Raw genomic sequence first — 18,972 nt, 5'->3', positions numbered from 1 at the left:
CATTGAGCCCACTCCATGCCGCCGGGGAAATCCGCCGGCCGGGGGCGGGGGGGGGGGGGGGGGGGGGGGGGGCTGCCGGTGGGACCAGAGAGGCCCACCTCCAGCTAACGGCCAGATAATTCCGGCCCACATGTTTTAACTTGACAAGCAAAGAATATCTTCCCAATGGCTTAAGTCCGTGGATCCGGATTCGCTGTTTTAGAGACTAAGTGCTGACGCCGGGACTGAATTGCGTGGGTTCCAAGGCTCCAAAAGCAGCGCCGATCACAGAGCGATTCAGGACGTCCAAATGGGCTAGCACAGGTGCCATGTGGAACTAGTGCAATTCCAACAAACGCTGGCGTGCGATTTGCTGGGGTTGGGATTGGCACTCAAGAGGCTGGCATGTTGCAGCCGCATATAAGCATTCCACTTCCCACACACCCTCATCCCAGGCAAGAAGACAGTACTGGTTGCCTTGGGCACGCCCATCCCATTGATGGGTCGGCTGAGGCCAGAGGGTACTTGGGGGGTGGCCTTGGGAGGCACCCATCTGGCGCGTGGCGCAAAGTTCACAGTGGGCAGTCAGGGGCGTGTGTAGCCGCATGGCTGCCTTGCAGGCTGCGGCAATGGTGGTCCGTGCCCGTCCACCCCAACCCCACAGCCCACCTCTTGCCCCCCCACCCCCCCCCCCACAACTCCCCCTGGCCCTGGCAGAAGCCACCGGCACAACAGTCAGCAAACTATGGCGATATTGGGCACAGTTTGTACCTCCGCTCTCTCCCTCAGCAGCCACAGTACCTGTTTCCTGATTTTAAATACCACATGTGAATCTCGCCATCAGTAATTCCTCCTGGCGGAGGCGGAGCATCCCGGGAGGCCTGGAAATTGCCAGTTCAGTCCCATTAATGATATCCCAACAGTGATTACTATACAATTTGCATGCCCACGCCAGCATACAAGTGGAAGACATTCACACCGCTGTTGAGGCACCGGAGCACTGCATTCCGTTGAGCGTCCGGCTCCAGCCTCGACTTTTGGCTGACGCATGATTCTCCGCCCGATCACTTTTCCCGATTCCGACATCGTTGGATGGAGAATCCCACCCGAGATGTACTACCAAGCCACTCAAAACAGGGAAGCACAAATTGCAGCGTGTGGTCTGACCTGCATTCGTTGACCTGAGTCAACGTGGCAATGGGGTGACAAACTAACAGTCAGCCAGATTTCATTCCTGCCCAGTGATCCCGACTAGAATGACTGGTGTCCGATGTTAGATCAATCGTGGCCAGATGAAATGTCCTCACTGTTGAAGAGCTCACCAACACTCAAGGTGAAATTTTAACTCGTTCAAATCCCACTCACCTTCAGGGAGTTAAAACCTGGCTCTCACTGATGAAGATCAGGTTAAGAATGAGTAGCTTGTTAGAAAATGGCAGTAATTCACAGAATTGTTACAGCACAGAAAGAGGCCATTTGACCCATCATGTCTGTGTTAGCTCTTGTTTAGTGCCAACCCCCCTGCCTTTTCCCCGTGCTGGTATATCATGTGACATAATTTCCACATTACCTGGTCAAGTCTGGTCTGATGGGAAAACACCTCAGTGAAATCAATACAGGCTTTGTGAAACGTGTCACTTGGCAGATCTATGATATTCCCCCCTGAGCTCTCTTGAGAGACTGCTGATGTTAACATGAAGTATCCAGTCACAGGATTTCTGTTCACTTTGAGCTGGAGTCTCGCGTCTTCTCTCTATTTTCACCAGGGGGAGAAAGAAGAAAAGTGTATCATAGAGGACATTCCAGGTGATACCCTGGTTACAGGTAAGTGTGTATTCATAGCGTTACTATTTTAATAAAATCCACATGAAGGTTCACTCACATCACAAGAACTAAAATCACTGTGATTTTTTTTAAAAAGCAATTGCCGACACATTTATAACCATTGGAGAAGATTATGGTATTATGAGGTATGGTTATGAAGTATATCCTCAACTGTCCAAAATATAGTTAGCATGCATTTTTATACCTCTACTTCTAATTGATTAATTGATTGTACCCTCTACGTATGCATATTTTCATCATTGTAGTATTTTCATTTCCAGTTTTTTTTGTTTTTTTTGGTCAAATAATCATTTTTAAAGCGATCCTCAACAGTATGCTTACTGTCCTCGGCTGTGGGGAATTGGGATCCTCCTCAGCATGTATATTTTATTACTGTAAGACAAATTGTTCTATAGGTCTCTGCACACAAAGATCAGGGTCTCTAGATCATTGAGGAAACACAGTCACTCACTATTAAGTTAAAAAGTCACTGGATACCACCTGCAACATTCTCAAGATTAAGGTGAAAATTGTTTGTTCTGTGAGAGTCCTTGGAAATGTCATTGATCACACGCATGTTACACAGGTGTTTTATTTTCTCACGGTGCTAAAAATACAGAAAATGTCAACGAACACCGCACGATATTTCTCACTTCTCAAACTCTGAAATCTTCAGCCTTCTTTGGCGATTTGGATTCAAGTCAATACACGCGAGTTCACTTCTGGATTAAAATGAATTTTCCTTTGAAAGGTTGGCAATACCTGATACTGTTTCAGAATCTCATTCAAAGATGCACTCGAGGATAATTACTGTGCTCATAGTCTGAATGCCTCAGTGTGGCAGAGGATGAATTCCTGGCATCCTTTCCACTGGAACAATGGCCAATTTATAATGAGATATAGCCCATACAATATTTGTATTTTATCTGACTTCTGAAAACAATTCACTTTTATTGATTTATTCTGAAGGGACATTACTTTCTTTCAAATATTACAGGAACTATCTTATAACTATCTTATAAAGGTATTGGTTTCCCAGACATTTTCTTTTCAAATGATCAATGTTGGTGTTGAGTCGGGAGCAGCAATGCAAGACAACACTATCAACCTTCAACGCAGCAGGAAACAAAGAAAAAATAATCGAAAAAGTATTGGTTAGGTGATGCAATTTTAAATTTGGATTTCCATAGCTTGCACATTATAAGGAGAAGGAAAAATTGAGGAAGTAAAGAGGGCTATGATTTTGTGTAAGTTACATTGCAACATTTTGTTTCAAAGTCAGGGCATCAGTTCAATACTCTATGATTGCTGGTAATTTATATGACAGGAACTAAATAGGGTGCAGTGTGATTTTCACCCCTCCGTTTTCTGTTCAGGACATTACAAAATCCAATCATGGGATTTGGCCACACGAGACTTTCTTCCTTCTGCCCCAGGTTTGGGAATGTTTGTGAATGTCAAAGGTCCGGATGGACAGGTACAAACATTTTTAATTCATGCATTTTTAATAAACTAATGCTCAGACTCTGCTAAAGCTTTGAAGAAAAAGGTCCAAAGATTTGCAGATTAGGTGGATGGGCCCTTAGTGTCCAGGGGTGTGCAGGCAAGGTGGGGTTACAGGGATAGGGTGGGGTCGCAGGGGAGTGGGCCCAGGTAGGGTGCTCTCACGAAGGGCATGTGCAGACTCGGTCGGCCGAATGGCCTCATCCTGCACTGGAGGGATTCTATGATTCTGTGAAAATCGGAGCTTATGAAAACGTGTGATAGGTTGGTTAATTTTTCAGATGTAGATGTCCGTGAGAACCGGCCACTGCTGATGAAGAGCTATTCCCAAAATGTGAGCTTTTCTTTCTGTCTCTGAGTGGGCAGCTGTGCGCTTCCAGAATTTTCCGTGTTACACCGCAGGTCTCCAGCACTAGTCTCCCTTGTGCAATCCTGCTGCTTGTGAACTGAGTAGCCAGCAGCGTGATGCTATGCAACAGATTCCCCACAGATCAAACCTGACATGTTTCAAACTAATAAAACACAATCAACATATTGATTAATCAGTAATGCTAAAGGAAAATGTAGGAAATGCTGTGCATGCTGTAATTCTCACTTGTCGGTGCATGTTAAATGACTGATGAGGCTGGCTGGAGAAGGTCCAGTGAACACCAGTGATGATGTAAATTTAACCCTAGTTTCCCAGTCTGCAGACAAAACTCTAAACTACATTAGCTAACCTTAAGTGTTTAAAATATAAATAGAATCCCGACAGTGCAGAAGGAGGCTTTTCGGCCCATCAAATCTGCACCAACTCTCTGAAGGCCCACTCCACCCCATCCCTGTAACCCCATAACCCCAAATAACCTGCACATTACTGGACACGAAGGGGCAATTGAGCGTGGCCAATCCACCTAACCTGCGCATCTTTGGGTGGGAACTGGAGCACCCGGAGGAAACCCTCACAGACACGGGAAGAACGTGCAAACTCCACACAGAGAGGCACCCAAGACCAGAATTGAACCCGGAACCGTGCAGCTGTAAGGCAGCAGTGCTAACCACTCTGCCACCCTGGAAAACAATTCTCATCTGACATTGCTCACAGTTAGTCAGATTAAGTTCATTCTGTTCTTAGCTGAAGTTTGTTGAAAAAGTGAAGAGAGTTAATAGTGACAACACTGGAGGAAGCACGAATATGTTTTGAGTGCCAGTGGGCTCTACAACAGGTGGGTAACCATGAAGTAATATTGTCACCTCTGGTGCAATTAAGAACAGCAGAGATTACCACAACAGTTTTACCCATTGATCTCAAGATATAGGCTGGGATTCCCGGACACTGGTTGGGGGCCGTTGACAGCGACCCCTCCAGCGATTCTCCGGGCCCTGATGGGCCGAGTGGCCGTCAAGTTTTGCCCAGTCCCGCCAGGGTGAATTACTCACCTCCTCACACACTGCGGGACCGAGCAGGTAAGTGTGCGGGGGCCGTCCTGGGGGGGCGGGGGGGATCCGACCCCGGGGAGGCCCCCATGGTGGCCTGGTGGGCCTTCTTTCCTCTGTGCCGGGCAGCTGTAGAGCTCTGCCATATTGCCCAGAGTCTGGTGCGGAGAAGGGGACCCCTGCGCATGTGCAGAAATATGCCGGCCGGTCCGCGCATGCGCAAGATCACACTGGCCATTCCACGCATGCACAAACTCGCACCGGCCCTTCGGAACCACTCCGGCATCAACCTAGCCCCTGAGAAAGTGGTGAATTCCTCACTTTCTGAAGGCGTTGACGCCAGAGTGGTTGCCGCCGGTTTTCACGCTGGCTTGGGGATATAGCCCCATTATTGCAGAATCCCGCCCATGAAGTATCATAATGGCTTGAATCTCAAATAGATCAATAATTTTAACACACCTGCTTTACGTCTGCGCTCAAGTTGACTGTTTTTAAATAGATCAAAAACAAAATATCTACAGAAAAAAATGCACCTATGACGAAGATATTCATGTTCCTTACTTTTCTTGTCAACAGGTTTTGTTGCATAAATTGTATGGGCCAGAGAGTCGTTTTACATTTCACTCGCACTCTCAAGGGGAACACCACATCTGCCTGATGTCCAACTCCACCAAAATAGCCGTGTTTGCCGGGACCAAACTGGTATGGTTAGTTATGCAACAGCCTTTTGGGTGAATACACATAATAGGTCAAAAGTGGACCGGCTCAAATGCTGCACACATTTAATAGATCCAGCAGTAGAATCTCAATTCAATTACTGAATAGCGCACAAAACAACCAAATTCACACAAGATTATCCAAGAATATATGTTCCATAAACCTCAAAAATGTTTCACGCAGAAGGAATTAATTTGAAGTTCAGCGAGTCTCTTTTTGGTTGTGTTGTTTGGCCAAGAAACTTGAATTTTCTGCTGTTCTATTCTGGGTGTTTAGTATCCACCACAGTAGGTGGAAAGATTCCTTCGCTTAATGTCTCTTAGAAAGAGCTGCATCTCCAAATATACACTCCAGTGTTAGTTAGAAAATTTCAAGTCCTGGAGCAGGGCTTGAATCCACAATTTCTGAATGAATAGTGAGATGGCGCTTCACTGAATTAACCTAAACCGTATCAAAACAACATTTGGGATGTACTACTGCAACATTGAGTTTCCTGTACTAGTAACATTTTGCATTTTTTGAATGATGCTGTTAAATTATACATTTATGCTCACTAAAGCTGGATTGAGGCTGCCCGGACAATTTAATATTGGATCTATACCGAAGCGAGAGCAGAATTCAAGCATATTTTCCAAAATCCCATGATTTTGTTTTAGTGTCTTTGCATCAAAAAGTTGTACATTCAAGTCCCACTCCAAGAGATTTCAGTGCAAAATCCAGGCTGTTACTCTAGCTTTGCATTGAGCCAGTGCTGCAGTGACAGAGGTGGGTGAAATGTTAAAATTAAGTCCTATTACTGTGAATGGTATTCTATGGCCACTGAGATATGCAAGATTAATAACTGTGGGCATAATCTTTTTGAGGCATGGAGGTCTCCAGCTGCCTAATGGAGAGTTGGTGGGGAACTCTCGCTTTTTTCCGTGAAGGCCCACTGAACCATTCACCAATTAGGCAATGGCGAAGCTAGTGACAGGCTTTCCTGTGGAAACAAGTCCCTGGGAGAAGAAGTCTCACCTATCAAGAGCTGCCGGCCAATCAGAGGCTGGCTGCCAGCAGACCCCTCTGCCCCCTACCTTCCCGTGTCCTGTCCCTTGATCTGGCACAGAGTGCCTCAAAGGTGGTGCACTGGACTAGTAATCCAGGGTAATACTCTGGATTCGAAAAACACCAGGGTAATTGGTGGAATCTGAATTCAATAAAAATCTGGGATTAAAAGTCTAATGTAGAGGCAGTTCGGAGAAGGTTTACTAGGATGATCCCCGGTATGGAGATTATGAGCAAAGGTTAAACTGATTGGGACTCTACTTCTTGGAACTTAGACAAATGAGAGGTGATCTCATTGATATAAGCCAAGATTCCCCATTTGGGATGTTATGTGGCATTCTCCGACCCCCTGCACCAGTTTTCAGGTGTGGCTTGCCCCCGCCAGCAGCGGAATTCTCTGTCCCCCCAGCCCATCAACGGAGTTTCCCACTGTGGACAGTCTCACGCCGTCTGGAAATTCCCGGATGTGAGTGGGCTGTCGGGTCAACGGTGAATCTCGCCAGTGTAGAATCCAGCCCTATGCCGGAGCTGAATTGCACTATTGTTACGATCCCCTTGTGGTCGTAAAGCAGAATGCAATTCCATATTCCTTGCCATGCAAATTAATGCATAGCGTGGATTACAAGGGGAATCCTGATGTCGGGCCGCCATTTTGAGTGGGCAGCCTGATGGCGGAGTTCCGCGGCCGACACACCCGCACCGAAAATCTGAGTCAATCCCCCCCCCCCTCCCCCCCCCCACTGCATGGTAGCCCCCTAATCCTGAATTGCCTGGGTGCCCGCCTACCCCGAAGTATGGTGGTGATGCGACCCGGCCACCCCCCCAGGGACCCCTGTGATAGGGGCCCCTGAGGGGTTGTGGAAATCACAAGTGAACCTCGCCCACGTGATTCCTGGCCGCAGGGATAGTCAAAGGAGGGCGCTGAATAGATGCAAATGGCTCAGTACGACCTGCAAGGGGTTGGAGCATGGCCTTTAGGTCGACGCCTGCCGCTGATCCCGATTTTGCCTCAACCCCTGATTCTATGTCCCGTTGGGGAACACATTCTGAGTGTCCCGGGGCTGGAGAACTCCGCCCATAGGATTTTTAAGGGGCTTGACAGGGTAATGGCTGAGAGAATTTTTCTCCTCATGGGAGAGTCGTGGACCAGAGGGCAGAGTCTCAGAATAAAGGGGTCCCAATTTAAGAATGGGATTAAGAAGAATGTCTTCTCTCAGAGGGTTGTGAGTCTTTGGAATTCCATGCCACAGAGAGCTGTGGGAGCAGAGTCCTTGTGTATATTTAAGGCTGAGATAGACAGATTCTTGATCAGTAAGGGGATCAAAGGCTACGGGGTAAGGGCAGGAAATGATAGGGGGTTAGCACTGCTGCCTCACAGCGCCAGGGACCTGAGTTTGATTCCAATCTTGGGTGACTGCCTATGTGGAGTTTGCAAGATCTCCCTGTGACCACTGGGTTTCGTCCGGGTGCTCCGGTTCCTTCTCACAGTCCAAAGAGTGCAGGTTAGATGGATTGGCTATGATAAAGTTACCTCCTAGTGTCCAGCGATGTACAGGTAGGGTGGTGTTACGGGAATAGTGAAGGGGAATGAGGTAGGGTGCTCTTTCAGAGGGTCAATGTAAACGGTTGGCCGAATGGCCTCTTTCTGCACTGTAAGGATTCTATGTTCAATGAATGTGAGAAATGTCAGATCAGCTTTGATCCTATTGAATGGTGGAGCAGGCTTGAGGGGCTGAACAGCTTACTCCTGTTCCTATTTCTTATGGTCTTATGGTATAGATGAACAGAGTGATTGAGGACTACGAATACATCATTCCTTTAAAGTATGAGTGGAGATAGATAAAACTATCAAAAAGATCAAGAGCGGGTTTGATTTTAGAAATAGGGGATATTTTTGTGCAATACTTTGGTTCGGAGTCAGCTAAAGGAATATCAGCCATTTCACTAAAGACATGAAGAGTGTACAGCAGTGATTCAACAGGATGACACCATGAATGAGAAACTATAGATGTGAGGAGAGATCTAAAACTGGAGGGGCTAAATTTGTGTGTTGGGGTCGGGAGGTGGAAGTCAGGCCATTTCATGAGTTTGGGAACCAGAGCCCATACCTGCCATATTCTCGCCTCCAGGAGATGTGGTCAGGCATGGTTTTGGTTTTGTGCAGGGGCAGATGTGTGCTGGTTAGAGCCCACCTCAGTTCACTAGTACATCAGCCAAGCTCTCCGACATAGCTCTCTATCCCGAATCCTCACCCCTTAACCGCCTCACCCCCACTGACCCTCATGCCCCTCAAATCAACTGTTCCCACAATAACCAGTCCTAGGAATGATTATGCACAGACCCAATGATATCATTGAAAGGAACATGAAAAAACAATCTTCTAACAATCTTATAGAGTCGTCATATTCAAAGGCACCACACTGAAAAAGACTCGGGGCGCGATTCTGCGGATCCTTTAGTTTAGGGCGCAAATCCCGTAATGGCCGCAAAATACCATAGAGTCCAAAACTGGGATTTGCGCCGCCGATATTTTGGAACGGGATGTTCCCGGGCCCTCCCCGATGACGCGATCAGGTTAATGCCCAGGACGGGTGAGGACCTGATGTGAATGAATTTGAATCCATTTTTATATCAACAGCGAGTTTAAAGCCGAATCTTCAGACCTCGTTGAATCTTCCCACCAATCAGCGTGACGTCACGCGGGGTATGCACTATCTGTGGGTGCGGGGCTCATGAGGTGGGGGAGGGGAGGTGCATGATGAGACTGAGGGAGGCTGCCATCAGGGGCTGATTTAATTCCACCCCTCCATCTCCTCTCTCTCTCTCTGCAGCTGTGGGCTTTCTTCTCCTGCAGGGTCACAGAAGGAGATAATACGGAGCCAGATATTTGTTGGGTCAGAGATTGAGAACACCTGCCGTGTGTGGGCACTGAGGAATTCTGATGAGGAGTGATGGTCGGGGGGGGGGGGGGGGGGGGGGGGGGGGGGGGGGCGGGGGGGGTTTTGGTTTGATGATGCAGGCGGGAGGTCAGGTGCTGGGAACCTGCGAGGGTGGCAGAATTTGGGTTTTAGGTGACGATCTGTGGCCCGCCTCTCCCCCACGGCATCCAGCAATCGGGTCAGGGACCCCTCTGAAATTCTGGGAGTTGGTCCTCTAGCTGCCATTCTCCTGGCTTGACTGTGAGCAATTGCTGTGGAGCCATTTAAATGCAGCTGACTGAAGTGCTCATATGATCCTTGGGGCGGCGAATGAGATGCTTTGTGGCCTCAGGCTGTTTTTCACATGGAGATGTTTTTCAAAGTGCCCAAAGATTCCGATCCAAATCGTGCCTCCAGGGCTGGCAGGATTCACAATGATTTTCAATGCTGAAAATAACACTTTGCCATTTTACCAGAAGATTCCATTCTGTTCAAGTTGAACAGGTTCCAAACCTGTTCAAAAAATATAAATCTTTGAAGGGTCAATTTCTGAAAGAGAAACAAACACTCATTCATTTACATTATCAAAGACAGACAATCCTTCAAAAATCTCAAACCTGTCATTCAAAACGTAAAGTGGTTCTGGATCTTTTGAAACTCAGCAAAGCATTCATAATAGACCCAGCTGTTAAACCCAGACCTGTGAAACATCAACAATGCTGTCCATTACAACAGCAACAATGGCTGACCTTTTTAAGGCTGAAGATGCTGTTCATTTCCATTTCAAAGCAGATTGCCTGTTCATCAATGAAGTATTGCAGGTGCTTCAAATTATTTTTACCTTCAACAGAAGGACCATTTTTTCCATGATAAAAATCATTAGATCATTAAATTATAGGCCAAAACACAACAGGAGAGTTTACCAGCACGTGTTTCTACAGTTTTGAATGCATTATATGACTTTCTCCATTGGGAAGAGTGCTATAAGGCATGTGCACATTTACACAAGACGATCAATGTAACAATCAGCTTACCTTTGCAAGATGGTGTCCGATGATCAGGCATGGCATTAGAAGCACACCAACATTACAATACTATGTCTAATAGTGACATTTGAAAGTGTCAAAACATCGAACATCTTCCTGTCAGAAGTCTCCAAACTCCTTATCATGCTTACCCAAGTGGCTACAAACTTTCAAACCTAACAAATTTTTTGGACTTTCATAACCCACAGCAGCACATGACGGTATCTCTGGAAACAAAATTTTATTTTGCTATGGTCTTCATGCAGGCAATTCCGAGCTCAGAAGAGGTGCACATGGGGTTTGCACTCAAGTCCTTCCCAACCTGCAAAAATGCCACATGTGATTAGTGCAGGGTCAGAAAGCACTGCAAATTAGAAGTAGCAGTCAAAAATCCTAAATTGTTTGCCTCTCTGACCCCATTCCTGCCTCCATCAGCAGATGAAAGTTTGGCCCAAGGTCTTTACACTGGAGAAAAGAAGGAGATGCCGAGATATTACAGGCTTTATAATTCAGAAAATCTCTGACAGAGTGAATAGGGAAAAACCGTTGTCAAAGTGTGGAGAAATCATTTAAAATTGTCAACTGGAGAGTCAGAAAAGAGGTTGTTGGAGCTTAGCATGCTTTGTTGCAGAGAGTTGTTTCAGCAAAGATCGTTTATCTTTTAAAATAAAATGTATAAATTATTTTTACCTTCAACAGAAGGACCATTTTTTCCATGATAAAAATCATTAGATCATTAAATTATAGGCCAAAACACAACAGGAGAGTTTACCAGCACGTGTTTCTACAGTTTTGAATGCATTATATGACTTTCTCCATTGGGAAGAGTGCTATAAGGCATGTGCACATTTACACAAGACGATCAATGTAACAATCAGCTTACCTTTGCAAGATGGTGTCCGATGATCAGGCATGGCATTAGAAGCACACCAACATTACAATACTATGTCTAATAGTGACATTTGAAAGTGTCAAAACATCGAACATCTTCCTGTCAGAAGTCTCCAAACTCCTTATCATGCTTACCCAAGTGGCTACAAACTTTCAAACCTAACAAATTTTTTGGACTTTCATAACCCACAGCAGCACATGACGGTATCTCTGGAAACAAAATTTTATTTTGCTATGGTCTTCATGCAGGCAATTCCGAGCTCAGAAGAGGTGCACATGGGGTTTGCACTCAAGTCCTTCCCAACCTGCAAAAATGCCACATGTGATTAGTGCAGGGTCAGAAAGCACTGCAAATTAGAAGTAGCAGTCAAAAATCCTAAATTGTTTGCCTCTCTGACCCCATTCCTGCCTCCATCAGCAGATGAAAGTTTGGCCCAAGGTCTTTACACTGGAGAAAAGAAGGAGATGCCGAGATATTACAGGCTTTATAATTCAGAAAATCTCTGACAGAGTGAATAGGGAAAAACCGTTGTCAAAGTGTGGAGAAATCATTTAAAATTGTCAACTGGAGAGTCAGAAAAGAGGTTGTTGGAGCTTAGCATGCTTTGTTGCAGAGAGTTGTTTCAGCAAAGATGGTTTATCTTTTAAAATAAAATGTATAAATATTTGAAGCAGGGGGATACAGAGGTATGGTGATACAGTGGGGTAGTGGAAATAGTTTTATTTCTGATTTATTAATGGGTAGGCACAATGGGCTGCAATGTTTCCTGCTGTGCTGTGAATTTCTATAGAAAGGAGAATTGCATTTATGAAATGAAATGAAAATAGTTTCTTGTCACAAGTAGGCTTCAAATGAAGTTACTGTGAAAAGCCGCTATTCACCACATTCCGGCACCTGTTCGGGGAGGCTGGTACGGGAATTGAACCTGCTGCTGGCCTGCCTTGGTCTGCTTTAAAAGCCAGCTATTTAGCCCAGTGTGCTAAACCAGCCCCCTTTAAGGTGCTCTATATGGCACCTCTCATTGTCTCAGGACATTCTACGGTGCCTTTTGCCAAAGAAGTATTTCTGAATTGTGTTCACTGTTATAATGTAGAAAACGTTCTGTGACTGTAAGTACAGATTTATGGTGTACTTATACCATCAGATAATAGTGACATTTCGTATCTGAAACCTAGATTTGCTTATAGTGGCTCCTGCTCTAAGTAGCTGGGAATAAATTTACTTCATGCTCAAAAGATAATGGCCCAGAAATTCCACGGAAATTCTACTGATCACATATTATAACCAAGCTGCGGGATTGATAGGACCTCTATGTTTTATGAAAGGTTAATTAATCTACAATCCAATAATGAAAAGATAAAGCCACTTATTTTCAGGGGAGATGCTGTACTTTTCATTTTTTGATACCATTCCCATTTCCTCTCAGTTCACAGTGAGTTTCTGTTTTACAGCGCATAAATTTGGATATTCAAGTTGGCGAACAGCCTATTGATGAGGCTCTTGATCAAACCAAGGACAAGATGAATGAAGTGAAGGCAAGAATCCTGCATTTGGTAAACCAAATGCAATACATCAGTAAACAGCAGACCTACCAGAGGGTATGTCAGTATTACTGTGCAAGAAAGAGTTCTGATTTAAAGGTATAAACCCCACCCCCATCCGCCCATTCCGACCAACCTCCTGACTTTCAAGACTCTCATCATATTAGAGGTGGTCTCTCCAAGGAATACAGACCCAGACTATTTAATCTCTCTTGTTATACAACCCTCTCATCCCAGGAATTAGCCTAGTGAATCTCCTTTGGACTGCCTCCGCCATTTGCCTTCTTAACAATTTGTTGGATCTGTCAGCTAGTTTTTTGTGATTCATGCACTAGAACACACAGATCCCTCTGTATGTCACTCACCTGCAGTTTCTCTCCATTTAGATACTAATTTGCCTTTTGATTCCTCCTACCGAAGTGCATGACCTCACACTTCTCCACATTAAACTCCATTTGCCAGGTTTTCACCCAGTCACCCAACCTATCTATAATAAGTCGCCATTGTCCTAGGTGACCGTAGGCTGTTTTGCTCTTTGAGGGGAAGAGCTGACTGGGGGTGGTTTAACCTGAGGATCACCACACCTCAGGTGAAGGGCAAGGTTCAGAAGACTTCATGAATAACCTCAGCCGGTACGGGAATTGAACCTGCCTGTTGACCTTGATGCAAAAGACGGAAAAGATTGTGTTCAAAAGCACATTTTTCCTTCCCTGACCTGGAGCGATGAACAACAACTATTTATCTCAGTGAACGGAGAATCATTCCCAGAACTCCTGCATACACTAACGCTTTCTTTGTCAGCTATACCCTCTTCTTTGTCAGCTATACCCTCACCAGCCAAGTATAAAACTCTGGAACTCGTCCACAAACATACCTTCCTGCCCCCCTACAGCCTCCCCGAAAAGGCACTGGAATGTGGTGACTAGGGGCTTTTCGCAGTAACTTCATTTGAAGCCTACTCGTGACAATAAGCGATTTTCATTACATTTCATTTCATCCCTCTCCCCTTTTAAGAGCCTCCTTCAAAGTTGGTACTTTAACCAGGTTTTTAGTTACGTCCTCTGTAGCCTGGTCTCCATTTGTGTCTGATTCTGTCTCTGTACAGGGTCTTGGAAGGAATTTTCTGCAATGTGCGTGTTAATTGTTGATAAGAGGAGAAAAAGAGAACTTAGGTTGTAAAAAACTTAAATTGTACCTTCAATAAAAATTTGCATTAATATTTCACCATTTCCCCCACCTTCGGTATTTTCATAGTTAATAAACTGAAGCATTCAAAGATAACGAAAAAAAAACATTAAATGTTTTACAGCCCTTTTTGTCCTGGGTTGGATGACAATCCTGGAAGGTCGGAAACTGTAATATTAAGGCGCTTTCATAATAAATTCAAATTGGGTTGTGACAATTGATTCAATATAATAAGTCTGTGCATCATGCTAATGAATGAAACCAATTTTTGCTTTGTTGCACAGCCCCCTAAATTGTGTGCAAATAAATAACAGTGCTTGTGTGTTTTTAAGTCATAATTATAAATAGAGACTGAATTAGTTGACATTTTTTCCTAAACCGTTATGTAAGGGTGCCTGCCTGATGTTACTTTCATGGTGTGTTAGGATTCACCTTTATCTTAGGTTTACAAAGTCCGAATCTACAGTGCAACTCAGTCAACAGAGGTTTTTGAATTTTATTCCCTAAATCAAATTTACATTTTTGGATGAGTATATTATGCAGGTTACTTGAAAGTTATTTTGAAGTCTACTTTGAAACATAACTTGAGGGGAGGCAGTGGCGTAGTGGTAGTGTCACTGGGCTAATAATCCAGGGACCATGGGCGCGATTCTCCGCTCCCACCCCCCCAAAATGGCGTGTCGCATTTTGCGTCACGCCGCTCGGAAAATCGTTTTTCACACCGACCCGTGATTCTCCGACCCGGATGGGCTGATCGGCCTGCCGTTCCCGACCGGTTCACACCGGCGGCAACCACACCTGGTCGCTGCTGGCGTGAACATGGCGGCAAAAGCTGGTTTGTGGCTTGTGGGGAGCGGAGAGGGGAGTGAGCACCACGACCGTGCTCGGGAGGGGACTGACCCGCGATCAGAGCCCACCGATCGTCGGGCCGGCGTCTGCAAGAGACGCACTCTTTCCCCTCCGTCGCCTTGCAAGATCAAGCCGCCACGTCTTGCGGGGCAGCGGAGGGGAAGACAGCAACCGCGCATGCGGGGTTGGCGTCGGCAAACCTTTGCATGTGCGGCTGACGTCATTAGGCGCACCGGCCGTGTCCTTCTCGGCGTGTCGGGCCTTGACGCCAGCGACAAGGCCCCGTGGCCGAGATTTACGGCACAGCCCTCCTAGCCCCCCGGGGGGAGGGGGGGGGGGGGGGATAGGGGGCGAGGAGCGGCCTCCGATGCCATCGTCAACCTCTCCGGGTTTCACGACGGTGTCGGGCTTTTCGGAGAATTCCACCCCCAGGATAGTGCCCTGGAGATCCCAGGTTGAAATCCCATCACAGCAGATGGTGAATTTTGAATTCAATTTTTTTAAAGTTTGGAATTAAAGTCTAACGCTAACCATGAATCGATTGTTGTAAAAGCCCTTCTGGTTCACGAATGACCTTGAGGGGAGGAAATCTGCCGTCTTTCCGGGTCTGGCCTACATGTGACTCCAGACCCACAGAAATGTGGTTAACACTTATCATACTCTAGGAAACGGCAAAGCAGGTGTTGCCAATCAGCACCAGAGACGGCAATAATGTTGCTCTTTTTAATGAGTGGAATACTATCCCACCAGCGTCACCAATAATGTTGCCAAATTAACTAGATATGGCTGTTATTAATGATAATATTGCTTTTCAGAGTCACCAGGTATCAAAGGATACCACCACAAGGCTTTACCAAATATCGATCAAAGACCAAACAACCAATTAGTCAGTTCAAGTTCAAAGATAGTTTATTTACACACAAGGATTACTTCGACATGCAACATGAAACACTACAAGTTAAACTACACCTAACAACTACAATAACCTATACTTAGGCAGCACGGTAGCACATGTGGATAGTACTATGGCTTCACAGCGCCAGGGTCCCAGGTTTGATTCCCGGCTGGGTCACTGTCTGTGTGGAGTCTGCACGTTCTCCCTGTATGTGCGTGGGTTTCCTCCAGGTGCTCCGGTTTCCTCCCACAGTCCAAAGACGTGTAGATTAGGTGGATTGGCCATGATGAATTGCCCTCAGTGACCAAAAAGGTTAGGAGGGGTTATTGGGTTACTGGGATAGGGTGGAAGTGAGGGCTTAAGTGGGCTGGTGCAGACTCGATGGGCTGAATGGCCTCCTTCTGTACTGTATGTTCTATGTTTAACTTCAGTGCAACCGGCTCTTTGCAGATAAAGAAGGTTTTGTTTGGATCTTGCGTGGCTGGTTGAAGAAGTGGCTTCATTTCTGCTGGGCTCATCCATCTGGTGGCGATCGTTGGTCTTGAACTGGTCTTCTGGTCGTAATGCTACACTTGGTTTTAGGCATAGGCCGGGGCCAAGAGAGACCGAACACATGTCTGTGTCTCTTTTTATCCCTCTGGGATTTTGCACTCTTTGGGGCAGTCCTTAGCTTTGGACCCAATAATTCGGCAGGCTTCGATCACTGCTTTCGATTTTGGCCAATAAAGGGGCGGGTGCCTTGAAGGCTGGGCATGTCCTGATCGGTGATTGACCTTGGCTGTTTGGGCTTTCTTAGCAAAGGGAGTGGTGCCAGTTAGTCCGCATCTGTATCGGTTACCTGAGTACAGTCCTTTTGTTCTGAGGAACTGGGCCATTAGAATGCAAACGAGCTGGGGGTTTCGATCGCATCTAGCTATCTGGGTTGCAATTTCACACACAAGCTCTGAGTGTGTCTGAGTCCTGGGTTGGCCATAATTCCCATGGTCCTTTGCAGGTGGCCATCTGAGATGGCTACACTGGTCACTCAGTTCAAGGCCAGTTAGGGAATGGGCAATAAGGGCTGGTCCAACCAGTGATTCCCACATCTTATTGTTCTGATACCTTGGGCTTGTGCGTGGTCAATTTCAGCTCTCCTTGACCCAGAATCACACCACAAGTGAATTAACCAATAATTCTTAGAGAAATACCAGAAGTATTTGGCCCTTGGCTGCCCAATACTTACAGTCACTAAAATTGTGAATGCAAACACAGTTACACGGTAGCAAAGTGGTTAACACTGTTGCTTCACAGCGCCAGGGTCTCAGGTTCGATTCCCACTTGGGTCACTGGCTGTGCGGAGTCTGCATGTTATCCCTGTGTCTGCATGGGTTTCCTCCAGGTGCTACGGTTTTCTCCCACAATTCCCAAAAGTCGTGCTTGTTAGGTGAATTGGACATTCTGAATTCTCCCTCTGTGTACAAAGAACAAAGAACAGGTGGCAGAGTGTGGCGATTAGGAGATTTTCACAGTAATTTCATTGCAATGTAAGCCTACTTGTGACACTGATAAAGAATATTATTACTGTTTATTTATAACAAGAACTATAATGAAATATGCAGCAAATACAACAGGTTAACTATTAACTAATTCCTGGGACCTGGGACCTCGGCGCCGTGAGGCAGCCGTGCGATCCACTGCGCCACCGTGCTGCCCCTCAGTTTATGGTTTTATTGAAGGTTCATTCAGATCTCTGTATTTTCAGAAATACAGCACTCACAGGCCTTTCTTGAGAGAGAGAGATGGTTCTTGTTTGTAACTTGTAATGGTTTTCCTGTAGATTCATTCATTCATGCACTCTGCAGCCTCAGGAATACAGCCTTTCTGGAGGAAGAGAGAGAAGGTTCCTATATTTGTGCTGCCAGGAGTCAAAGTGAAACTCCCTGGGACTCTGAAAATCATTCCATTGGGATAGGATCACATCACCACCTGTTACCGGGCAGAGTACGGCCTTTTGGGCCAATTCATTGGCCACCAGCCAATCAATCAACGGAATCCCACCCCATATCTGTCCATGGTGCTGACAAGTCTGCAGCTCCTGTCTAAACCGGAAGAGACTAGCAGAGTGTTCTCTCATGTAACTTCTGAATTTTGTTACTTGACTTAAAGCTGCATGCTCATTAATCATCCATGGATCAAATATAAGAACGGAAAACTGAAAGAAAGGGGAAATAAGGGAATAAGAAGGACCCTTACACCATGGAGAAATAAAAATAAAAGCTCTTAAGATATTGAGATGATTGAGTAAAATGTTCAAGTCCTGGGAGGTATGGTCATTTAAAAAATAACTTTTAAGTTTTCTTTCTGATCTACAGTCACGTGAAGAAGAATTTCGTGAAATGAGTGAAGAAACTAACAGCAACGTCTTATGGTGGGCCATTATTCAAACCATCATCCTTCTCTCAATGGGAGCCTGGCAAATGAGGCACATGAAAAATTTCTTGATAGCCAAGAAACTAGTATGAGTGGAATGTATGCTCAAAGGAATTGGATATTAGGAGAATGGTTTTCAATTATCTGCCCTTATTTCTGAAAAAGATCCACGAAAACATGGAAAAATGTCATAAATACTGTTTACAGGTAGTCCTCAGACCTGCGACACAATTGGTTCCTGAAAATTGCGCCTTAAGTTGAAATGTAAGTCGGAGCTGCTTTTCTCATAAGAAGAATGTTATAAATAGGGGTTTTGTTCCTGGGCCAAAGTTCGATACCTTATTTTCACCAAACAACCCAGAATTTTGTACTCATTCAATTGTAAAAAAAACTAGTGTAGTAATAAATCAACATTATAAAATACAAATTTTAAGAAAAAGTTTGGAAGGACAAAGATTCACCAAATAGAAATGCACCGGAAACAACAACTGAGAGCCTTGAGTCAGTGAGACTTGTTACTGGCGTGGTGTTGTAAAGTTGAAACTAACTTTGTAAATGGAAACTGGGTGTCAATTTATCAACACTGTAAGTGCAATTTGTTGTAACTTAAACACTGTAAAGTGAAGGGCTACCTGTAAGTAATTTTCTTTGTGTCTCGTTATCAAAGAACAAAGAAAATTACAGCTTTTTTTGTGATTCATGTACCAGGATACTCAGATTCCTCTCTACTGGAAAGGTCTGCAATCTCTCTCCATTTAAATCTACTGCTTTTCTA

The 18,972-nt window shown here is 45.3% G+C and overlaps 1 protein-coding gene across 1 annotated transcript; it reads left to right on the top strand.

The window, feature by feature from the left end:
• Positions 1–1,587: 1,587 nt before the first annotated feature.
• On the top strand, positions 1,588–18,633 carry LOC119963915 (transmembrane emp24 domain-containing protein 11-like). The gene is made up of 5 exons (XM_038793319.1): positions 1,588–1,803; positions 3,180–3,280; positions 5,299–5,424; positions 12,770–12,916; positions 18,140–18,633. The coding sequence occupies exons 1-5, from the start codon at positions 1,674–1,676 to the stop codon at positions 18,287–18,289; spliced, it is 654 nt and encodes a 217-aa protein (XP_038649247.1). The 5' UTR covers positions 1,588–1,673; the 3' UTR covers positions 18,290–18,633.
• Positions 18,634–18,972: the final 339 nt, after the last annotated feature.

Source organism: Scyliorhinus canicula, chromosome 3 (genome assembly GCF_902713615.1).
Source record: "Scyliorhinus canicula chromosome 3, sScyCan1.1, whole genome shotgun sequence".
Lineage (NCBI taxonomy): Eukaryota > Metazoa > Chordata > Chondrichthyes > Carcharhiniformes > Scyliorhinidae > Scyliorhinus > Scyliorhinus canicula.
The sequence above is the reverse complement of the archived record's forward strand: the minus strand, read 5'-3'. Positions and strand labels throughout refer to the sequence as shown.

Coding starts and splice junctions, on each gene's coding strand:
- LOC119963915 (XM_038793319.1), top strand. CDS start 1,674: ATGAAGTATCCAGTCACAGGATTTCTGTTCACTTTGAGCTGGAGTCTC. Junction 1,804..3,179: donor AGGTGATACCCTGGTTACAG/GTAAGTGTGTAT, acceptor TTTTCTGTTCAG/GACATTACAAAATCCAATCA. Junction 3,281..5,298: donor TCAAAGGTCCGGATGGACAG/GTACAAACATTT, acceptor TCTTGTCAACAG/GTTTTGTTGCATAAATTGTA.